Here is a 22,520-nt window from a genome sequence, read left to right as displayed (position 1 = left end):
TTATTTGTTAAATTTACTAGGATTCTACGAGTCCAATGTATTTTGTTCAGTGTAATTTTACCATGCACACTAAATCGCAAATGACAAAACTAATTGTCCGTCACCCGTGGAGCTCGTTTAAACTGTTTGTTTGCACTGTTACCAGCAGTCTCCCGAACACGATACATCTATTTATAATTTCCTAATAAGCGGTATTATATTCACGGTATTATCTGAGGGCCTGCTCGTCAAAAACCCCGATTTCTCAACAGGTTCTCCTCGTCTGACTTCGTCCATTAAAGCATCTTTAAACCTCCGGGGAAACGAAGTGTAACTTCGATCTCTATGGCAACCGCTCTGCGCTCCCTGCCCACGTGACCCGCTCCGTTACTTCCTGCGGCAAGGTTCTCGCTCTCTCTCGCTGCCGCCTGCAGTCAGTCAGTCTCACCACAGAACACGCCGCGCGCAGATTACTATCACTATATATATATATGTGCCAGTCAACAGCGCTCCAGCCGCTCCTTTCCTTTCGCTCCGACGCGAAGACTTCGGTTTAGTTTAACCACGTCGCTTATCCTGCCTCCCGCGGTGTTTTCTTCAGCCCGAGAGCTTTTCCAGAGCTTCATAAGCTGCTTTTGGGTAAGAAAAGCGCGTTTGTTGTGCGTGTAAAGGCAGCTCGGTTTCTCAGCAATGGCGACAGCTGCGGTATCTGCCCCTGCTGGCGGCGGCCCGAACCCCGGATCCGGTGCCGAGATGGTCCGCGGTCAGGCTTTCGACGTCGGGCCGCGCTACAGCAACCTCTCGTACATCGGAGAGGGCGCGTACGGCATGGTTTGGTAAGACGCTTTTGCGCTTCTAAACACGTTACGCTTTGTTTTTTTCTGAGCGTTGTAATTATGTTTCCTTTTGTCGCCTGCTTGGATTTGTTCATTCAATCACAGCGCAGTGCACCAGACCCACACTTCTCTCTTTATCGTGCTGCTTCTCCTGGAAACCAGTTGCATGCACTTTTCTTTTTTTTTTATGCTGGACTTTTAAAGCTTAGTTTTAGATGTGCTTTAACAGATCGAGACAAGTCCACACAGAGTCTGACATCTATCGGAGCACTTTCTAAACTTAAGCTGGTGATTCACTGTTTAATCATTTTGTATTGCAAGTCTCTCAAGTATATTGTGTTGCATTGGCCTTTATATTAACTCCATGGTATTGCGGTTAAATTGAAATGATGTAAATACGTTAAAGCCAATAATGTTTTTAGATGTGTTTTAGTACAGATTTGCAGAAATGTTTCTTTTGTTTGTGATCTGGGAGGCAGCTCCGTTCTGTATGAATCCGAATATATTGAACCGTTTTAGCTAAGACCAGACGTTAGGCATGGATCAAAACTTAATAGAGGTGTAGATGGGGAAATTTGCGCAGTGCTTTTCCAGGAATGTCAAGGTGGCAGGGCTCTCCTAGGTGGCGTGGGCGCGGGCTCCCCAAGGTTGTGCAAAACTAGTAGGAACAAGAGGCACTTGGATGCGCTTCGCCGTTGGATCTGCCCACGAAAAACAGTTGAAATCGATAGTGCTCAAGTTGGACCTCCGGCCCTAACTTTAAATGCTGGTTCGACGTGCTAAAGCGGATGAGCATCATTTTCCGAATATAAGCATTTCGCCAGCTTCCCGCGACTTGGCGAATGTTCTCCGGTTTGCAAATCAGATCTTTATACAGATGGATTTACGGTTTTGTAGTTGTGTAACAAAGGAGAACTGTTGTGGTGAAGTTTCGAGCTAGCTTTGTTACAATTGAGAGACTGCTGGCTCAAATTTGCAGTCTGATGGCCCATCTGTTCTGGTGAGAGGAGTCCGTTGGCTAAACGAATGAGCTCATCGCTGGCAGGCCTAGTTTTGCTCCTCTCGCACGGATGAATGAATGGTTCACACCCACTCCAACAGCTACAGAGTAGAACAAGCCACCCTGGGTTGACTGTCATATGGACGTGTAGGCCTGTAACATGTTGTGCCGAACAGGCTGTAACAGTCCTTTGTGCAGCCTTTGCAGACGAGTTGGAGTAAAGAAGAATCTTGATTAATAATTATCAACGGAGAAGAACAAGCATACACTGTGATAGTGGAAACAAGCGTGCGTTAATAAATAAATGAATAAAATATAGCACTACCGTCCAAATAATTGGATATATTTATTTATGTATGTGTATGTTTGGATGTGTGTTAATGGTAGTGCTAAATGCATTTATGCGTGTCCAAATATATTTAATAAAATACCCTGAAAAGTGATTTTAAAAGAATCATTTTCTGTTTTAATATATTTTGAAATAAAATGTATTCCTGTGGCGCAAAGCTGAATTTTTAGCATCATTGCCCCATTTTTCAATGTCGCATGATGCTTCAGAAATCATTTTAATATGCTGATTTGCTGTTCAAGAAACATCATTATCATATTCAATATTGAAAACGGCTGTGCTGCTTAATATTTTCGTGGAAACTGTGATGCATTTTCTTCAGCATGTTTCAATGACTAGAACATTCAAAAGAATCAATTCAATGCGTCCATGCAAAAGAATTTTTATGATTGTTTGAAAATCTTTTGACACGTCATTTACAATCAAATATATGAAAACAAAATTCTAATAACTATAATTCATGTGATATATTTATTGTATCTATTACATTGTTTCTCAGTATTTGAGAACTATCTTTAGATTCAGAAAAAAGTTACATTTGGATATTAAAAAGTGATTCTTGGCATCAAATGAATTTAGTAGTTTTCATACTGGTATGGCGTTAAATCTCTCAATCTGTCATCTGAGATGATGTTGTTTTTTTTTTTTTTTTTTTTTTTGCTGACATCCTTACAAAGATCTGCTTATGTCATCAGCTCCTCAAGTATCCTCTAACACGCTCTGAATCCCACCGAGGGTGAATTTTACCTAATAGCTCCTTTAGTTCTGTTTCTCGATGGCGTTGATCCCATTTTTGCTGTATTATAGTGTAGAAAGATTCTAGAGGTGCTTCTGATTAGAAGTGTTGCGCTCCCGATTGGGAGCTCTGGATGTTCTGATGTATTTTGCATCCTGCGTTACACCCCTCTGTCCACGAGGAAGAATTTCGGGGTGGCCTTCATCCTGTCCAGTGTTATGCAAAAGAAAGACACGCTGTTAACATTGGCGGCCGTTTTCGGAAACCAGTAATGCAAGTCACAGACAATGGGGCCGTTTGATCACAATCGGATGCCAATGTCCTTGAATCCTAGAATACTTCTGTTGTCCACGCGTTCACAGCGTCTACAGATATTCTAAACCGATGACGTCTATAACCCGGGATCTGTTTTCTGTATTTGTAAACACGAAACCGTTCCAGTAACTGCGACAGCAGGTCAGTTTCTTCCAATAGCGTCCACTGGCCCGGCGTTCGCCCGAGAGGCCCCCTGTGATGTAATAGTTGGAGAATGTGGAGTTTAGCCGTGTTACCGAGGGAGGTTGGGAACAGGCTGGGTTTTCGGTTTTAAACCGGAGAGCGAGTGAATGAGCAGAGAGAGGGCAGGAAATGGAAGGGAAGGGGCGGGTAAGTGGATTTAGGAACGGAGAAAGTGAGGCGAAAGGCTGCAGTCCATTTTGTTGTTCTGCCGCACTGAAGCGGTGATTCCCGTAACAAGCGCTCGCTCCCATTGTGTAACGGTGTCTAATTACTGGAGGTGACGTCTGCTGTAGATTCGCATGGCAAGTGTAATTAAGCTGTGTTCTGGAGGCTTAAATACAGCTTTTGGTGTTTTAGATACAAATGAACGAGACGATAGATATAATCTGGATATTAAACGCATGTTGTCACACTTGCACACGAGGATATGGCTTCCAGTTACGAAATTTAAACTGGCATAATGTTTGCATGCCTAAATAGTGTCCACACTGGAGCCTGTAGATGCTGTGATATTTATTATGTAATACTACACGTCTCAAAGCTTCACAAGCGTTATTGCTTGTGCCAGACCGTGTATTCCTATATAATAATAGGTACGTTTTTCAGTAACCCTCATATGGCACCGTTGTTTAATCTGTGCTTAAAAAGCGCTTCTCTGACTTTAAAAATTAGGGGAAGAAAATGAGTGTTCATAAAAGATAAAGATGACAAATTTGCTGTCACTCCCTCAGCCATTGTATTAGAAATGCAAAAAATTTTTATTTTTTCTGTAATTTAATGTTAAGGTAATATAAAACAATTCTGATTAAAAAAGTATTGATTCATGTATTAGTAAATGTTAGTGTTACATTAAATAAGATTAATAAATGCTCCAGAAGTACTATTTTATATTCTCAGCTCATGTTAACTATAATAATAATAATAATAATAATAATAATAATAATAATAATAATAATAATAATAATAACAAACTAACCATTATTTGGACTTTGTGTGGTATAAAAATCTACGAAACATTTTTAGTAAAAGTTCCTTAGTTATTGCAGTTAGTATTTGCCTCAAGTTTAGGATTTGCCGAATGTCTGTTTTGCAAAAAAATATACCTATATGATTTATGAAATCCATATAAATTATAATAGTGCCTTGTTGTACCTTGTTCTATTCAGATGTAAAAATGTAATTGCTTTTCTGCTCATCTCATCTGCCCCTGATCGTATGGATTTATTAGTTGTTCAGTTGATTCATAATATTTGTGACCATTTTTTGAAATTGAGATTTAATAAATATGAGATTTATTTAAAAACCTGGAATCTAAGGGTGCAAAAAAAAAGAGAGACAATTCAAATTAAGTTTTTAGCAGAGCATATCACTAATCAAAAATATGTTTTAATATATAAACCTTTTTAAAATATTTCAAAAGGACATTTACTAAATAACTTCATAGTACAATGACCTTTATATGATCTGATTTTTGGCACAAAAAAAAAAATGATAATTTTGACCCATACAATGGCTATCGCTATAAATATATCCCAGTGGCTTAAGACCAGGGTCACATTTATGAACAATTGGTCGTCTAAGTTAGTTTTGGATGTAACTTGGTCCATGCAGCACTGATTCTGAAATTTGTCTTCTAATCCTTCTGACTACAATGTGTTGCCGTTTTAATTCTCCCAAGTTTCGCAACACTGATGTGGTGTGTTGTTGCAGAAGTGGCTCTGTGGGCAGCGTCTCTAAACCATGAGGAGGAATGCTGTAGAACTCACTACCAGTTACAGTTCCTCTTAGTGTTCACTCTGGAGGGCATGACCCTGCCTCCGAACTCCATAAAGTTACTCTCGCTGCTTAATGCTGAAGTAAAAGTGAATTTGTCTCTAAGTAAATCACTTAGCATGGAGAGATCTGTGGGAAACACTGGAACTCGTTGCTGGGCTATTGCTAATTATATCAACCCTTTCATTCATATTTTTGTGAGTAAGTGCATGAAACTTTTTTTTTTTTTTTAATAGCTACTTTGAACATTGTTTTCATTTCCAAACATTATCTTCTGTTAGGTACGGAACATAATGCTCTGGTCTGGACTTTAAATTCATTTTCTACAAACTGCTGTCATTTAAAAGCTTCCATCTGCTAATTGGACAGCTTCTGCTTTCATTTAATTAGTGAAATTGCTTGATTTAGAATTTTGTGGTAGAATAAGAGCTTTGAATATTTTCTTTTGGAGTTTTCTAGATTACCAAAATTAGCTTGCTCCTTTTACATCTTTTAATTAAACGGTAACGCTTCACAGTATGGCCTCATTTGTTGGCATTTGTTCATGCATTAGCTAACCCGAACTAACAATGAACAAATAATACTGTATACATCGTTAGTTTCTTCATCTGAACAGATTTGGGTAAATGTCGTCAGAATGAGGGTTTAAACGGCTAAAAAAACATCACGGTAATCCACAAGCAATCCGAACCACTTCAGAGAAGTGAAAAGCTGTATATTTTAAGAAAGTCCAAATCCATCAGCGAGGCGTTTTAACTTTAAACGTTGCTTCTGGTCAATAATAACAATACCTCCACTGAAAAAGACTTGAATGAAGTGTTTTGAACTGCATATTTCTCTCCTGATTCAGACAAGATTCTGTGTTTCCCATTGGAAATAATTGTTTGGAGTGAAATCCTCTTAATAATGGATTTGTTTTTTTTTAATTGCACAGCTTTTCACTTTAAAAAAGATGTTAATTGATGGACTGACTTCATGCGGATTACTTGTAGATTTACTATAATGCTCTTATTAGCTGTTTGCGCTCTCATTCTGACGGCACCCATTCACTGCAGGGGAGCTGTTTTTGAGCAAGTGACGTACTAAATCTTTCAGATTCTGTTCTGATGAAGAAAGAAAAGCTCCTCTACGTCTTGGGTGGCCTGAGTGCGAGTACCTTAAACAACAACTAGCTAGGTTAACTGATTACAGTAAAAGTCTATAGATATGTTTATGCTGCTTTCTCAGACGAGTGCATGCAGTGGGTTCTGTTTAATCGGTTTGTGTTCACCATTAAACCTAATATGAATTGTAAAAACAAGGTGCAAAGTGGCCCATTCAGATGTCCAGATTATTCACTGATATATCCGTTTTAAGTGCTAATGCCACAATTTTAAATCCGTAAATGTTGAACATGCATAATTGAACCTTTATACTGTTCCAAAATGTTACTGATAGTTATATTATGCTTTTAGTAATATAAGCCCACTTCTTCTGCTTATTAGATAATTATACTAATTTTCCTACATTGTTTGAAGGTAAGAGTTTCCTGTAGCGTGACCATTTAATGCGTCACACGGGTCTGGTGTAAAGGCTTATCTCTCTACGGCTGTTTGCTTTCACAGGTTGACTCACTCATTCAGATACATGTATCTATAGCTGGAGTAAATTGAGATCTTGTGTGCCCTCGTACAAATAGCACCTCTTCATTATTGTTCAAATTACATTAATAATTACGATAATGACTGTTTCTCCACTTGAGCTTGAGTTCAGTAAATGAAGTCTGATTGTGCTGGTCGAATTATACTTTACTGGTTTTCATAGCTAAGAATTTATAGGGAGTTTTTTTTGTTATGAACATACATAATAGTGGATTTCAGGAACACTTTTTTTGTTTTATTGCCATTTTAGGTGTTTTAGTGCGTCCAGTTAATCTGAATAAAATTGAGAAATATTGCCTTGGCAACTAACAAAAAAAAAGTTATGAATTCTTTCCATTAAAAATAAAAAAAAAAAAATATATATATATATATCTTTTTTTTTTTTTTTTTTTTAAGTCAACAACATTATGGAAAAAATAGAATAGGTTATATAAATGTGAAATAAATAAAATATTTAAATTTATTTGGTTATAGAATATTTAGCAAACCTTTTGTTTGTTTTAGTTAACTATATTAACGCTGCCATGTTGGCATGCCAACAAGATTATTGCAAAAACTATAGGAAATTTACTATCATACCACACGATTATGCTTGCTTGTAAAAAATGATAAAATCAGTTTATTGCATTTATCCTCTGTAGCCATGAAATCAATACAAATAGTACAATCTGTGTACCCCTTTCAGATGTGCAAAATAATTCCTGAGATCTCCAGTGTTTTATATTATTGTGGTTAAGTAAAGAACATGTTAATACAAGGCATTTTGAAGCATTGTAGGATATCCTGAAGCCTAGCCTGATTTGAAGGACCTAGTCCGATTATTACATTTTCTTTTATGCACCCTCTAGATATTATGTGTGCACAAATGCACATGCAAATATATTAGTCAATACATGTACACGCCCACACATGCCTGCACTTACACACACACACACACACACACACACACACACACACACACACACACACACACACACACACTTTGTTTGAGCGCAGACTGTGTGTGGCTATACTGCCTGGGCCGTGCCTCCATGCCAAACTCTGCCACGGTGCCAGTCTCCATAGCAACCCTTCTGCCAAGGACGTCAATCCGCCGTCACGCGAACCAGTCTGACTGGGAGGAGTGTCAGAAGGAGCAGCAACAGAGGGAGAAAAGGAAAGCTAGAGTGGTTGATTATATTTATTTGAATGGTTGGTAGTTTTTGCAAGGAACATCAAGAACATGCCCGTATGAAGGTGGAAAAACTGTTTTACGGTTGTTGCAGTTCACGGTAGTTAGTTTGTTGTTATTCATAACTCCTTAGCACTGGCTTATTAACACTTTTGGCAACCCCAGTGTTATGTTGATGACTTCTGCACCCCTCACGTTTCTAAACAGCTAGTTTTGTGAAGTAAGGCCTGCGCGGTCCACTTCAAACTAGCTAATGGTCTTAAGAATGTGGAAAGCTTCTTACTGGCACAGCTGTAAATGTGCGGGCGTTTTGGGTTAGGAACAGAAAGAAAAGTATTATCCAACCTTGTGGCGTCCCCGTCCCATTTTCACGAGTCTTCACCCGTAGAAGCATCTGTTTCTTTAAGCATGAGAAGCTTGCTAAAAGGATCTTGCGAATACACAAATAGACATGTCAAACACATATATAATGCCATATTGCATAACGCATCTAAATCTCGAATCTTACAAAACCAAGAACATGCCATGGTTATGATTCACCCCAAAGTCAAATGAAAAAATGTGTCTTTTGATTTTCTTTTTGCGTTGCAATGCTATTATGACAATTTAAGTACGTTAATTATTAGACTACTGTAGCATGACAAGGTTGTACTGCCTGATGACCATGATGAGAAAATGGTGCAGATGCAGAAGTTATCTCCTCATTACTGTAACGTGACTGTGTTATGAAGCATTTTATGCAGTTTGTTATTTGCCTGATGATTTGAATAAAAACAACGGTCCAGAAAATTCCAGGCCTGTTATGAAAAGAGAAATTTGAATTGTTAGAGAAATTGGGATGAAGAAATGTGCATAATATGCATTAAATTACCATGATGTCAATTATTTTAATGGTCTACATATCGTTTTTATTAAGTTTAAACAGATACAAATTGAACAGATAATTAACATCAAAAATTAATGTAAAAAATCTCATTACTCATAAAAAATTTTTACTTTAAATTATACATAATAGTTATGATTTCTTCTTTTTAGCCATGTTCTGACCCATTTCTTATTAGTGTAATGCAAATAATCTTGCCCATACTTCAGTGTGGGGAAGGGGAAAGGTGCTAAGGTAATAGTCACAAGGCCAAAAATGTATTTTTGTTTTTTTAATCACAATTTTTGAACCCAGGATTCATGAGCTTTACCCAAATCATGAACTTCATAAGTTTAGGTGTCCGTGCTGAAGCCTTGTTTGAGTTTTTTTTGTTTTTGTTTTTTTTGCTCTCCCTATTATCTGATTGCATTTCACACAGACCTTCAGCTGTACTTTGCAGATGCCACGCTGAGGGTTTACACACACGCAACACTAAAGTATGTCGGTTTTTTTTGGTGTTTTATATCCGTGCTCGTTACTGTGCTGATTTTCAGCCTTCAGGATGTTCACATGCAGCATTCATTCCCTTCAGTTTCCACTCAGACCCAGCTTTATTTATAGACATCTTTATTATTTGGTGACATGACGGTATGCCATTGGAGCGTCTTTTTCCTCCCTCTTTCGCACTGAGGGTATCTGCCATTGTCAGAGTATTGTGTAAATTCACTACCAACGTTCAGCCTGTCTCCGCCCCCCTCCTTCACATTACCATGGCAACAGCCTGTTGCATAACTCCTAACCGCAAAGTCTCGCCTGTCCGTCTCCGTGGAAACCACGTCTCTCTCATTTTCCCTTTTTCCCTGTTGTTTTGCTGCGTCCCTCCATCTCTGCTCCTCTCGCTTTCACGGTCTTTCTTCACCTCTGCGTAATTTCTACACTTTCTGCCCTTTTAGAGCGTTTTGTGCAAGGTTCCAGCCAGATGCTTGATCCGTGAACTTTGCACTTGTCAAATTGGACGAGTCGAGAGTTGTCATCAACAGAAAAAGCTTGTCATAAATTGTGACCTGTTTGAGCGCGTTTCTGCTGCGCAAGAGAAAATGGTGCAGATGCTGCATTATTGGTGCACCTGACACAGATTTGGCATTAACGGCGTGTCAGCAGTGCAGAGAGTTCAGCTCATGGTTACGGTCAGATGAGATCGTATCTGTCAAGTTCTTTGCATTCATGAACCTTGTGTGTGAGGAAAGAGTTGCACAGATGAGCTTTAATAACGTCTGAGCAAAAGGTTTGAAGTGATTGATTTATTTAAAAAAAAAAACACACAAAAAATAATACACATACACAATAATGTATATGTATGTGCACATACACATGTCTATATCCTTATATATATATGAAGGTCACTTTAAAACTTTCTAACAAATGATTTTAATCATTTATTTTTACAGCCTCTAAAATACTTAAAATATTAATATTTGATATTGCTTTTTTTGTTATGATAAAGAGACTATCTCTGTGTTTGTTCAATTGCAATTAACTTCACTTTATTTTGGACTTGTCAGCCTTTTTAAAATGATGCTTTTGTTTTCGCTATTTCTTAAATGTTTAAATCTGAGTCAACAAATTTTTTTTTTTTTTTTTTTTGCTTATTTTTAGTCTTTGTCTTTCCAGCATAATTTTCACCACCACCCTTTTTCCACATTTATACATACATATCATTACATGTAAACTAGTGCTGTCGGTCAATTTAAAACAAACAAACTGCTTAATCTCACCTAACATTAAAGTGTTTATATTGCAATGATTTCACATTTAATCCTTAAATTCATGGAGAAACAACATACGTGTATGTATATGATAATATTTTGCCCTACCTTAAAGTTAAGAAAAAAATTACAATTTCATACACTAAATTCTTAAATCAATATAGATAAAATAGTTAAAGCTACAAAAGTTATTGATTTCCTCTTGTTTTATTATCCTCATCGGGTACACTCAGAAATAAAGTTATTCATGGCAACCCATTGAAATAAAGGTTTGGTTTAACTTGAAGTCGTTGGGATAGACTTTATAAAAATTTTCTTTTCAAGAGATAATTTCATTGCTATAATTTCTATTAATTAATTGTAAATACACAACAAAGAATTTTTGAGAGGAAAAACCCATAGGGCTATTGTAAGAGTACATTAAATTACATTTTTGCTTTCAAATAATAAATTACATTTTATCCATCAAAAAGCCTGATTAATTAACCATGAAAAAGCAGCCCAGAAAAATATAAACTGAGCACCCCAACCCACCAAAAGAAAGGTGAAAAAAAAAATGCTGTACACTTGTATGCAGTCTTTGACCTTTTCTAAAGAAAAGTGGCCGTTATTGACAGGCCCATCTCCGTTCACGTTGTGTTAAACTTCTTATTTCACTTGGTATACATTTGATATAGTTTTTTTTTTAAATAATTAATGAATCTTTTTGAATAACAAAAATAATGACAAAGCTATACGATGGTGTTTTGTAACCCAGAAATATTTGTTTTTGCTTCTTTGTTTCAGCTCGGCGTATGATCGTGATAATAAAGTGCGTGTGGCGATAAAGAAAATCAGTCCGTTTGAGCACCAGACATACTGTCAGCGCACGCTCCGCGAGATAAAAATCCTGCTCCGCTTCAAGCACGAGAACATCATCGGCATCAACGACATCATCCGAGCCCCCACCATCGACCAGATGAAAGATGTGTATCCTTTTTTTTAAGCGTGTTCTAGCCTGTAAAGAAATGCAGGATTTTAAAACGAAGGAAAGTTAAGACTTCGAGACCTATTTGTGATTCTTTGCTATGTTTTAGGTACGTCAGGAGAGATTGATCATGTGGCTCCTTCGTACAGACAGTGCTATGTTCTTCTTCCATTGAAGCTGAAGGGTTTTTTTTTCATGCTGGAGAACATGGTCAGGTTTTGTGCGTGTGAGATGGTGTCCTGCCGTCATTAAAGCAAAAAAGAAGACGAACCGAATATTAAGTCGTTTTTAAATTCAAATTCATTCAATTTTTTCAGTTCCACTTTCTAAATATTCATGTTTAGGCTGAAAATGCGTACTCTGGCACAAACAGTGCGCTTTTCCAACCGTGTAGGCTGAGACAATGCAAAAAGCTCTAGTAAAGAGTTAATTTTAGGAGCGAAATCAATAGTCGGTAGGCGTGTGGATAGTGAGAGTAGTTTTGTATGATCTAATCGCTGTGTTGCTCTAATGTGTTTAGCGCCATGCCAGAGCTGCGGTCAAAGGGAATAGAAACGCTAGATCTTAAAAGGGCCTTAGTTTTTGTTCTGCTGAAGTTAACACAGAACATTTTTTATATAAAATTATAAATATACATTATTGGGCGGTTTTGATGCATGCTTGCTAAATAAATGTATGGCTGCACATTCTAATTGTTTGAAGGCAGCAAGAAATTCGGCAAGCTTTTGTCAGTTCTTGCACGATTTCTGGTTTTTTTTAATCCCATGCTTCGTGTTTGACCTTGACCGTGGTGAACTGTAGCTACATTGTACAGGATCTGATGGAGACAGACTTGTACAAGCTGTTGAAGACGCAGCACTTGAGCAATGACCACATCTGTTACTTCCTGTACCAGATCTTGCGTGGCCTAAAGTACATCCACTCGGCAAATGTTCTCCACAGAGACCTGAAGCCGTCTAACCTGTTGCTCAACACTACTTGTGACCTCAAGGTGAAGCACCCCTAGGCCATGCCATTTTGAAGTGTGTCTTTCTGTGTCATCAAATGGAAATGAAAAACAATGTTTTTTGCAGCTGTCGCTTTTAAAACAAATCCCTTCCATGTATTTTAGTCTTATTCCATTTTACAAAACCATCAGTTTGGCTAGTCAGACAAATGTAGCACAAAAAAATAAGTGCGATAATTTCCTAATATTGGTTTGCTTTTGTTGTTTTTAAATGTCTGTACAATTTAATTAAAAATCTATTTTTCTAAAAAATAAACAGTTTCTTAAATTAGATACTAAGAGCATAGATAACCTGTATAGTTCATTTTAGTGTATCAAATTAATCTAAAAATTAGGGGGGGGGAAATTATACACATTAATTTTTTTTAAATATTTGTTAACATTTATTTCAAGTAATGTAAATCATTTTAGATTAGTTTAACTATTATATAAAAAAGTTTATGATGTGCATAAATGTTTAAATCAAAATAATACTAAATTAATATGTACTTGTGTAAGCATTAGGTATTTAATAAAATACTTGCATTTTTACTTTGTGGCTTTATAACATAGTTTATAAATGTATAATTCATGTCTTCACATTTTTCACATTGTTTTGAAACTTTTTTTTTTTTTTTTTTTTTTATATATAACCATCATCTTTTAACTTTGAACCATATTTTATCAAAACAGTAATGGCAGGCTCATCTTGGGCACTGCTGGATACTTAAATTACAAATTTCTGTTTTTTTTTCTTCCCACAGATCTGTGATTTTGGGCTCGCCCGGGTGGCCGATCCAGACCACGACCACACCGGCTTCCTGACAGAATATGTAGCCACACGTTGGTACCGTGCACCAGAGATTATGCTCAATTCTAAGGTGAGGAGTCAGTCTTGATCTTGTTGGCTTGATCATTCATTAATTAAGTCTAATCCTCAAGTTATTTCCTTACGGTCTCTGTGTGATTTTAGTTTTTCTATGCCACCTTCAGTCAGAAGTCTGGTATTAGCCATTGTTTGGCTAAAGACATGATAAAAACATTTGTAAATGTTGATCGCTGTATCAGTATGTCATGTCATGTATACGCCTCTCTCTCACAGGGTTACACTAAGTCCATTGATATATGGTCGGTCGGTTGCATTCTGGCTGAGATGCTTTCGAATAGACCCATCTTCCCTGGGAAACACTATCTGGACCAGCTTAACCACATCTTAGGTAAACAACCCGGTGAACTTTATATATTTGCCTGTCTGCAGCTTTTGACGTAACGGCTTACAGCCAATAGTGAAGGGCTTGGGTTTATGTTCTTGTGGTGTAGAACAGCCAGACGTCCTTGTAATGATGTCATTTCCTGTCAGTGTAGCTTTATTAGTCATATGACATTTACAGCTCAGGTAAAAAAGCGCAGTGATTCGTATGAAAAAAGACTCGCACCCAGAGGTGAATTTAGATGATTGAGATAAACCCGAATACTAACAGATTGGAATAGCTAGTCCCCAAAAAAAAAAACAAACCAAAAAAAACCAAGTAACTGACAGAAGGTTGCGACTGAGCAGCTCAGTTCACGTAACCACTGCTCCATACACACTTCATATGTCGATGCATTTAACTAGATTTGTATTGTGGAGCATCTATTAAACGGTTGCTAACAAAGGAGATACTTTGTTGAGCTTCCTCTTATTTTCAGCAAAATAAAAGCTTTATGGCTTCATTTTTGAAAATTAAGAATTTTTTTTTTTTTAGTAATAAGCTTGTTGCTTATACATTTATTAAGTAATAATGTAATGTAATAAATTATTAAAATAATAAAGTCATGTTGATATATAAATTATTACTTTGCATCCCTATAAACCTGGTGCTGCTTTTAAAAGTCACTATTGCATTTTTCCTCAAATCCCCCAAAAAAAAAAAAAAATTTAAAGAAGCCAAAGCAAGGTTTCTGTGTGTCTTTAAAAAGTCGTAATTCACCCTTCATGTTGCATGCCCTGCAGAAAATTAATATCATCCTCCGTCATTGTCTTGTTTTCTAAAACAAATATCTAAAGATCCTTCAATCAAGATACACTTATTTGAGATGCAAAATGAAGACGTGAAATCTGAGGACATAAACAAAATAATGTGAGTTGAGTCCATTGGCAGATATTTGTTCAGGTTTTAATCATAAACTCACTGCATTTTAAAAGGAAATCTCAGGAAAATAATTTCCTTTCTCAAGTCAGTATCTTTTTTTAAACGACAATTAAGGAATGGTTGCGTTAATTCATTGGTATCTTACAAGTGTTCACCTCAACATCAGCAATCAACATAAAGTTCAATGACATGGGACATTCGGGAAGACTAAACCCCAGATCGTCTACACTGGCATCAAGCTTCTTTATAAAGATTTTTTTTTTGTAGTTTTTCTGAAGCTGTCCATCTGTAATGAAAAACGTGCTTACTCAGTCAGCTGAATAATTGATGTACATTAAACGCTCTTCAAAAGCTCCGCATAGGCCATCCATCTTTGTACTGAAACATGATATATTGTGGTCAGTTTTGCATAGTAAGACTAAGATAAGAGCTCGATGGTTATCGCCAAAAAGGCTTATTCATCGTTTCCCTTGCAAGCTGAAGCGCATCAGTCGCCGCTTCCCTTCTCTTTATTTTCCCTTTCTCCGTCTGTTGCATCAGTTAAAAACTCAGTGTTTCCTGTCAGAGATGCTGTTGATTTTAACCCTGCAACGAGCTGATAACGTTATCCAAGCTGCTGCGTGCGCTTAAAGGTGTGCGTTTTCCCACCAAAACCCGTAGCGATGGCTCCTAAAGACACAATCTCTGTAGTAACACTTTCTTCCATTAGCATGTGTGTCTCTGAACCCATCTGGCCCGTGCGAGCAGATGTTTCCTTGTTGATAACGCTACTTATTTCCTCATTTAGATTGCGTCGGCACGTCGTTAGCCTGGTGCACTGGTTTATTATTGTACCATCTCTGTCATTTTCTCAACGAGCATTTATTCAATTCAGTGCCCACAGAACCCCCAAAAAAGTGCCATAATTCTACAAATGTGCCAATTGTTTTGTAATGTTAAATTAAACTGTTTTTCCTGCTCTGCTTCAGACTAGCGTTTATCGCTGCAGATAAATACTGGAATGCAGATAATGTAAACATGAGCGTAAAACTAAAAAGTTGAGAAGTTTGAGCAAATTTGAAGACTTCATCTAAAATGGCTAAATATAAACTTTCAATACAAATATTGAGCGGCACAATTGTCGTCAACATTGATCATGAGAAATGTTTTCAGCGCAGCTAATCATCATATCAGAATGATTTCTGAGGAGTCATGTGACACTGAAGACTGGAGTAATGATGCTGATAATTCAGCTCTGCATTAAAGGAATAAATTACATTTTAAAACATATGAATATATTTGGTAATACTTTAGTATAGGGACCCCTTCTCTCCTATTATTCATTTATTGTCTGTGTATTAATGCTTATAAAGCACATATTTTACATGACCGTATTATACATCCCATAACAACTTAACTTAACTATCTTAACTTAAATTGATAAGCAGCAAATTAGTACTTTAAGGCAAAAATTAGTTAATGGTTTGTTAACAGCGAGAATTGAACTTAAAGTGTGAACATATTATGTAATGCATTGTATTTTGAGCAAATAAAGTGAACGTATGTGACTACTTTATAGATCAAAAAGGAAATAATGATGCAATAAAATGAAGCACACTTGCTTTTCCTTTTTGTTTTGTTCTCCTAGTCTATATTTTCATAATGTAGCATCTGATTCTTTTTATTTGTCTCTGTTCGCTGTGCTGTAGGTATTTTGGGCTCCCCCTCTCAGGAGGACCTCAACTGCATTATCAACATCAAGGCCAGAAATTACCTGCTGTCACTTCCTCTCCGCTGCAAAGTGCCCTGGAACCGCCTGTTTCCTAACGCCGACCCTAAAGGTCAGAGTAAGAACATAGTCCTCGTAAATATCCTCGAACCAGTCACCGTAAACGCTCACATTGTGACAAATGTTCTGGTTCTAACAATTAAAAGCTTAGTGGAACTCTACTTGGGTCCATTTAAAAAGCGCAGCATCCACCAGAGGTTTGTTTTTAATGAACTGCTTTGATATTTGTTTCTGTTTTCTTGTAGCGCTGGACCTGTTGGATAAGATGTTGACCTTTAACCCTCATAAGAGGATTGAGGTGGAGGAGGCGCTGGCTCACCCTTACCTGGAACAGTACTATGACCCCACAGATGAGGTCCGTTCACTGCTACTTTTTCTTTTTTAAATTTAGTAAGGATTACTGTTGATAATAGTCTTAATAAATCTTATTAGGGAAAAATAGCAATGCACTATTAGACAACAAGAGCAACGAGACCTATATTGCTATTATTATTGTTGTTGTTTTTGCTAATAAAGTTATGTTTCAATTTACTTGCTTGCAAATTAATGTAATTAATATATTTTTTATACAATAAGAGCGACAAGACAAACATCAGTAATAATTCTGTACATTTACATACTTAACTATCGTAGTTAAATATTTAAGTAAAGTCAAATTTAAATATTCCGTCAAGAACACTAGCTTTATCATACTCTCCGCCGTTGCGTATCTTGGAGTTTATGGCGGTCAAAGGTTGAGAGCGTTTCAAACATGAGCACTATGAAGTGCACTTTAATAGCCACATGGCCACAATGACCTTTGACTGTCTGTAAAATAGAATAATTAGTTTTAGCATGTGACTGTGAGATTTCTAATGCTACCATGCCTTGTCCGAGTAGCACATTTTCCCCTTTTTTTGCCTTTTTTCACAACAGCAATTTTGATGATATTTATTGCAACCATGACTGCATTGTTTTTATAGAAAAATTACAAATTGCGTGGAGTTTAGCACTACTTGTCCTGTTGCACAAAAGGCAACACTGACAGCTATACTTGATAAATGTAGGACTTCATCTGCAAACACTGATAAATGGTTGTAGTACCATAAATATTGTATAGGTATAAGCAAATGTGGGTAAAGCATTTTATCTCACAGGTATCTGTGCTTTGTTTGTCCTTTTATAGCCTGTTGCAGAGGCTCCGTTTAAGTTTGATATGGAGCTGGACGACTTGCCCAAAGAGACTTTGAAAGAGCTGATCTTTGAAGAAACCGCACGTTTCCAGCCAGGCTACAGACCATAGCCTCTCACACAGGTAAACTGCAGACTGAAGTCAGGTGCATGCATCAAATAAACAACTAAATCAATCACGTAGGTATAAAAAAAAAGTTTTCCATGTAACCGCTAACAAGTTACAAAGAATCCAGTCATTTCGAGCACTCGCAGAAGAATTTCCATTCTGCTCGTTTCTTAAAATGAATCATAGTTTCACAGCTCTCCGGTCTCGAGCGTCACATGATTCTTCAGAAATTATTCGACGTCATCTGCTGCTCAAGAAATATTTATTACTGTCCGTTTTGCTCGGTTTAATGCATCAATTTGGAATGAAAGCGTTTACTTTTATTAACACCAAACTGTAGTGTTAATGTGATGAAGACAAAAAAATGAATGGGTTTATCAGTAGTGTGTTTAGACATGCAGTGTTTCCTGTGTGTAATCCGGACGATTCTCTGGTGGGAGCAGCTGTTCCGTGGTTGTTCCTTTTACACTTCCTGGATTACAAAACAGTGCCAAGAACATGAATATTACTAAAAGGCTGAAGCGGTTTTATTCTACTTCTATAATTAATGAAGTGTAGATGAATTGGAGTCAGCAATGACCTTTGACCTCTGTGCCTGCTGGTGCGATGCATTGTTGGCAGCACAAATAATTGTTACATGTAGCATCTTATCCAACCTAGTGTTGCAAGGCTGCATTTATTTAATCAAAAACACCAAAAATTAATAATATTGTGAAATATTATTGCATTATAAAATAATTGATTTCTAATTAATATATTTCACGACGCAAAAATCATCCTAATATGCTGATTTTATTCAGTATTATTTAATGAATGCACATCTGAAGTCTTTACTGCTGTATCTGATCAAATTAACGTATACTTGTATTAATAAATAAATGTATTAATTTCTTACAGAATTAATATACGAATGGTAGTGTGTTTTATAGGTGCTGTCTATAGGATTTTGACTCTGCTAAAGCATAAAAATACCACACTGTTTTTGCAGATATTTACGAAACGTGCCAAGTTAACATACTTGTTTATCTGAAAAACAATGCTACAGTCAATTATTCTCCTTTTTGAAAATTTCAGGACTTTGTTTTGGTTTGGTGAAACCCGCCCACTGTCGGTTTACCCAATCGTATTTCAGAACGCCGGGTTGCCAGTTTGTGGAAAACACAGCGTATTTCATTTCATTCATTGCCGTGTGCATTCGTCAGTCTGGCAACCCGTGTGTGTGTGTATTTGTGTCAAGTCTGAAGAGGAGGAGCTGGGTCGAAAAAATATAAATGAGTAATAAGAAGATAATATTTTAAATTTGGACTGCAGTATCTAGTTCAAACACTTGGTGTCAATCCTACATATAGCACCTTTATTGTAAAGTTGACTTTGGTAAATAATTAAACACTGTTATTTGTAATGTTCTAACCATAGCTAATCCTGCTTTTGTTTTTTGCTTTGTAGGTGTTGGTCTTGATCCGATCATGCTGATGCTTCTGTCTCCACTCCACTGTGCGCTGTGGTCCTCTTTTGGTCTTCATCGCCCTCATCACCTCATCGTTATCTCCTCCTCTTCCTAAACTCCAAAACTACAGACAGCCCTCAAAGTTCACCTGACCCCAGCCGAAGAACATGCACTCCTGCTCCCTTCACCTGCTTCGCTCTCATTACAGTGACAGCTCAGCTTCTCTCACACTCTCTTCCTGCCCGTCTGTGTGAAAGTTTGCCCACGTGTTTGGGGACAACACCTCGTCAAGGTTTCCGATTCCGAATAACCCCTTTTTTTTTTCTTTTAGTCCTCTGATACACTTCAGTAAAAACCGTCTACGATTGTGTTTTTCTTGTGCTTCTTTCTAAGCGTCTTGTTAATATTTCCAACAAGCTGCTTTTCTAAAGTGTCTGTAAGCCATTTTGAAGTCCCACAGAGGTCAAGCGGGGAGAGAACGGGGGCTCGGATCTCCTCTATTCTTAAATATATATGCAGTGGACTCGCATTTTATCCACGTTGTGCATCGCCAATTTCCTCAAAGTGCACAGAGCGCGAAATTTGCCACGGTGCCATTTTAAGGCTTTAATACGTTTTCATAAATGCAAATGTGTATTTACTATTGACCCCTTAAAATTGATTCAAATCCTGTAATTGAGATTATTTTAGAACCCCATATGGTGACTTGACTAATATACATATACACGCGTTAGATTTTTAAAAACCTGCAATTATTTATATACATTAAAACCTGTAATTACATTAATATACGTATATAAATAATTATTATTTGTATATCGACAGAGACTAATGAGTTACATTTGCTTAAGCACCAAAGAAAAGACAAGGATCAGCCACCTTGGAAAATTATTGTCCAATATTTGATCTAAGCCCTCAAATTACCCGCCAAAAAGGCTAGTGCCATGCAGGTTTACATGCATCCTGAAATCCAGGTGTGTTTTTTTTAATATAAAGATGCACATAGGTCCATCTAGGAACTAGACTTGTCATTTAGATAGGCGTAGAGAAACTTCTGTCACGGGACAAAGAACAATCCTAGTTTTCAGTCACTATGGGTACATATTGAATCAATGTCTATTATAAACGTACAGTGCCTGCTCATCTGTATTCGTGATTTCCTTTTTTTGTAAACTTCTTTGTCTTTTGTGCTTTCCCTGCACCCCCAGCCGCCTTGTATCAATAAGACTGTGCCCTTGCATGACTGTTAAAAAGCTTTCTATACAAAGAAAATGGAAGTGCCACATTGCTGGGGATTCCGCTATTGGACTCTCAGGTTTTTGTTATATCTTACCTTTTGTGGTCTCATATTTCCTATATAGAGCATAATCAGTTCAAAAAGGAAGAAAAAGCTCTTTATTTTGCTCGTTCGTTTAGATTGCACTTATTTAAAAATCCAGGTTCCTTTTAGTGTTCGGAGGAAAAAAAAAAAAAAAAACTCTTATTAATCAAGATTAGCTTTTTAGATGAACTAGCTCAATCAGGTTTAACTCCACGTGGAAATTAGGAGCCTCTAGCCATGGAAATGCACCTTTTTATTAATCCATTTCAATCTGCTGGTGAATGAATAATGTGGTGCGTCGAGGCCCGGGCGAAACGAAAGTCCGCCTGGAACTGTACGCGCGATTAATGCATACTTTTGTGAAATTATACAGCACTTGAACGTTTGAGAAAATGGACGTCTAAGGCATTAAGTTATTAATAACGGTATGCGCATATGTGCATGGCTTCAGCGAGTGTTTCTTTCCCCACACTGGCTTTCTCTCTGGTTTACTAACCCTACATTTTTTTTTTTTTTTTTGCATCTACACACATCTGGCAAGACGCCACCTAGTGGTGGTATCAGATGTTGGTCGATCAAGGAGAGAATGGGCGATTTCTCTTAAATAATAAATGAATAAATAAAAAAGGAAAAAAAAAATGGTGAAACTCTGTAAGATAGCTTCTGCCGAATCAGTGTGCAGCCTGTCTGTTTCTGTGTGCCTTTATGCGTCATGAATAACAACATTTATTGTGCAGCTTTTTGTTGGGGATCAGTTGTGACTTTTTTGCGGTATACTCTTGAAATTATATATATATATAAATTTATATATATATTTAAAAAAGTGAAAACCAAAAAAAAAAATCTTTATGTACTTTTAAGTCCTATTTGTCACAGCTTTTGTGAATCATTTGAGGAAGTAAAGAAAAATAAATACGCCTTTTCTTTTTGCCCTACCTGGTTTGATCCTGTTGCTTTTTGCCTTCAGTTCTTGAACGTTTTGTGCGGAACTGTTTTTATTGTAAAAATGAATGTCTAGTGATTTATTATTATTAATCTTGTAAAAAAAAAAAATGTCTTTGTGTATTAATCTCCTTTTTGTTAGCAATGGCGAATTTTTGTTGTGATTTTCACTTTTGAGCTTGGAAATCCCCAGGTTTTGGTCCCTCTGGGGAAACTTGTGATTACAAATATTTCAAAATTATATTAAAATCTTTTGAATCTATTGAAAACGGTGGCATTATGTCTCGAAGGCTTGTTTTTAATGCTCAAAAAGACGGCCGATGTTCATTGCCCATCTTGATCTCTGCATCTGCCAAGTCATGTAACCTAGAAACTGCAGAATAAAACCAATTGTATTATATTTTCGGTCTTCTCCTTTGATATCAGCGCTGGTGTCTGTTTAAGATGAGCTGTGAAGTAAGCTGGATCTGAGTTGCGTTCAGGCTGGATGCGCGGCAGCGATCGACGTGACGTGACGAGTCCATTGTGTTGCCTTGGTTGGCACAGCAACAGAAGTGCTCCTCTTTGCACTCTTGATTGAGTGAATAAGAAAAGGTGCAGTGCAATGATGTAATAATAAACGAGCATGAGCCTGATTTGGTTCCTGTGAGAGCCTGCTGTCCATAACAACCGGTGGCAGTGTCTGCAGCTTGATGAGGACTAAAAAAAAAATACTAGACTTAATTACATGAGAAACGGTTAACAGCACTGTGGAATCTAGCTAAAAGCACTCCACATTAAAAGTGTTCTCCTGTGAAAATGTGACAGTTGTTGTTATATAATAATTCAGAATAAATGTTTTCGTGTTGAACACTAATGCACGATGACAAGATTTTTATCTAAACCTTAGCTTTCTAAAAGCAGTTTTGAATTAATATGAGTCAGGACTAGTGCTAGTTTTTTGGTTTTAATTTTTTGGTTTTTTTTTAAATTAAGGTTTATTTTTTATTTTCTATTTTCATAGTGTGGAAACAAATGCTATCAACTTTAAATAATTTTCAGTTTAGAACAATGGGTTTAGAACAATGAA

At 37.0% G+C, this 22,520-nt stretch overlaps 1 protein-coding gene and 1 long non-coding RNA gene across 2 annotated transcripts in view; one reads left to right on the top strand and one right to left on the bottom strand.

Moving 5' to 3' along the window:
* The first annotated feature begins 381 nt into the window (after positions 1-381).
* Positions 382-21,851, top strand: mapk1 (mitogen-activated protein kinase 1). The gene is made up of 9 exons (XM_043240297.1): positions 382-815; positions 11,397-11,579; positions 12,379-12,568; positions 13,327-13,443; positions 13,665-13,779; positions 16,383-16,514; positions 16,708-16,817; positions 17,628-17,756; positions 19,188-21,851. The coding sequence occupies exons 1-8, from the start codon at positions 670-672 to the stop codon at positions 17,742-17,744; spliced, it is 1,110 nt and encodes a 369-aa protein (XP_043096232.1). The 5' UTR covers positions 382-669; the 3' UTR covers positions 17,745-17,756; positions 19,188-21,851.
* LOC122345819 overlaps positions 20,609-22,520 on the bottom strand; it is a 7,566-nt gene continuing 5,654 nt past the window's right edge. The window contains exon 3 of the long non-coding RNA XR_006251038.1: positions 20,609-22,150. This is a non-coding gene — a long non-coding RNA (uncharacterized LOC122345819). The remainder of the gene's footprint in view (positions 22,151-22,520) is intronic.

Source organism: Puntigrus tetrazona, chromosome 5, assembly GCF_018831695.1.
Source record: "Puntigrus tetrazona isolate hp1 chromosome 5, ASM1883169v1, whole genome shotgun sequence".
Lineage (NCBI taxonomy): Eukaryota > Metazoa > Chordata > Actinopteri > Cypriniformes > Cyprinidae > Puntigrus > Puntigrus tetrazona.
This window is presented reverse-complemented; position numbering and strand designations above follow the sequence as displayed.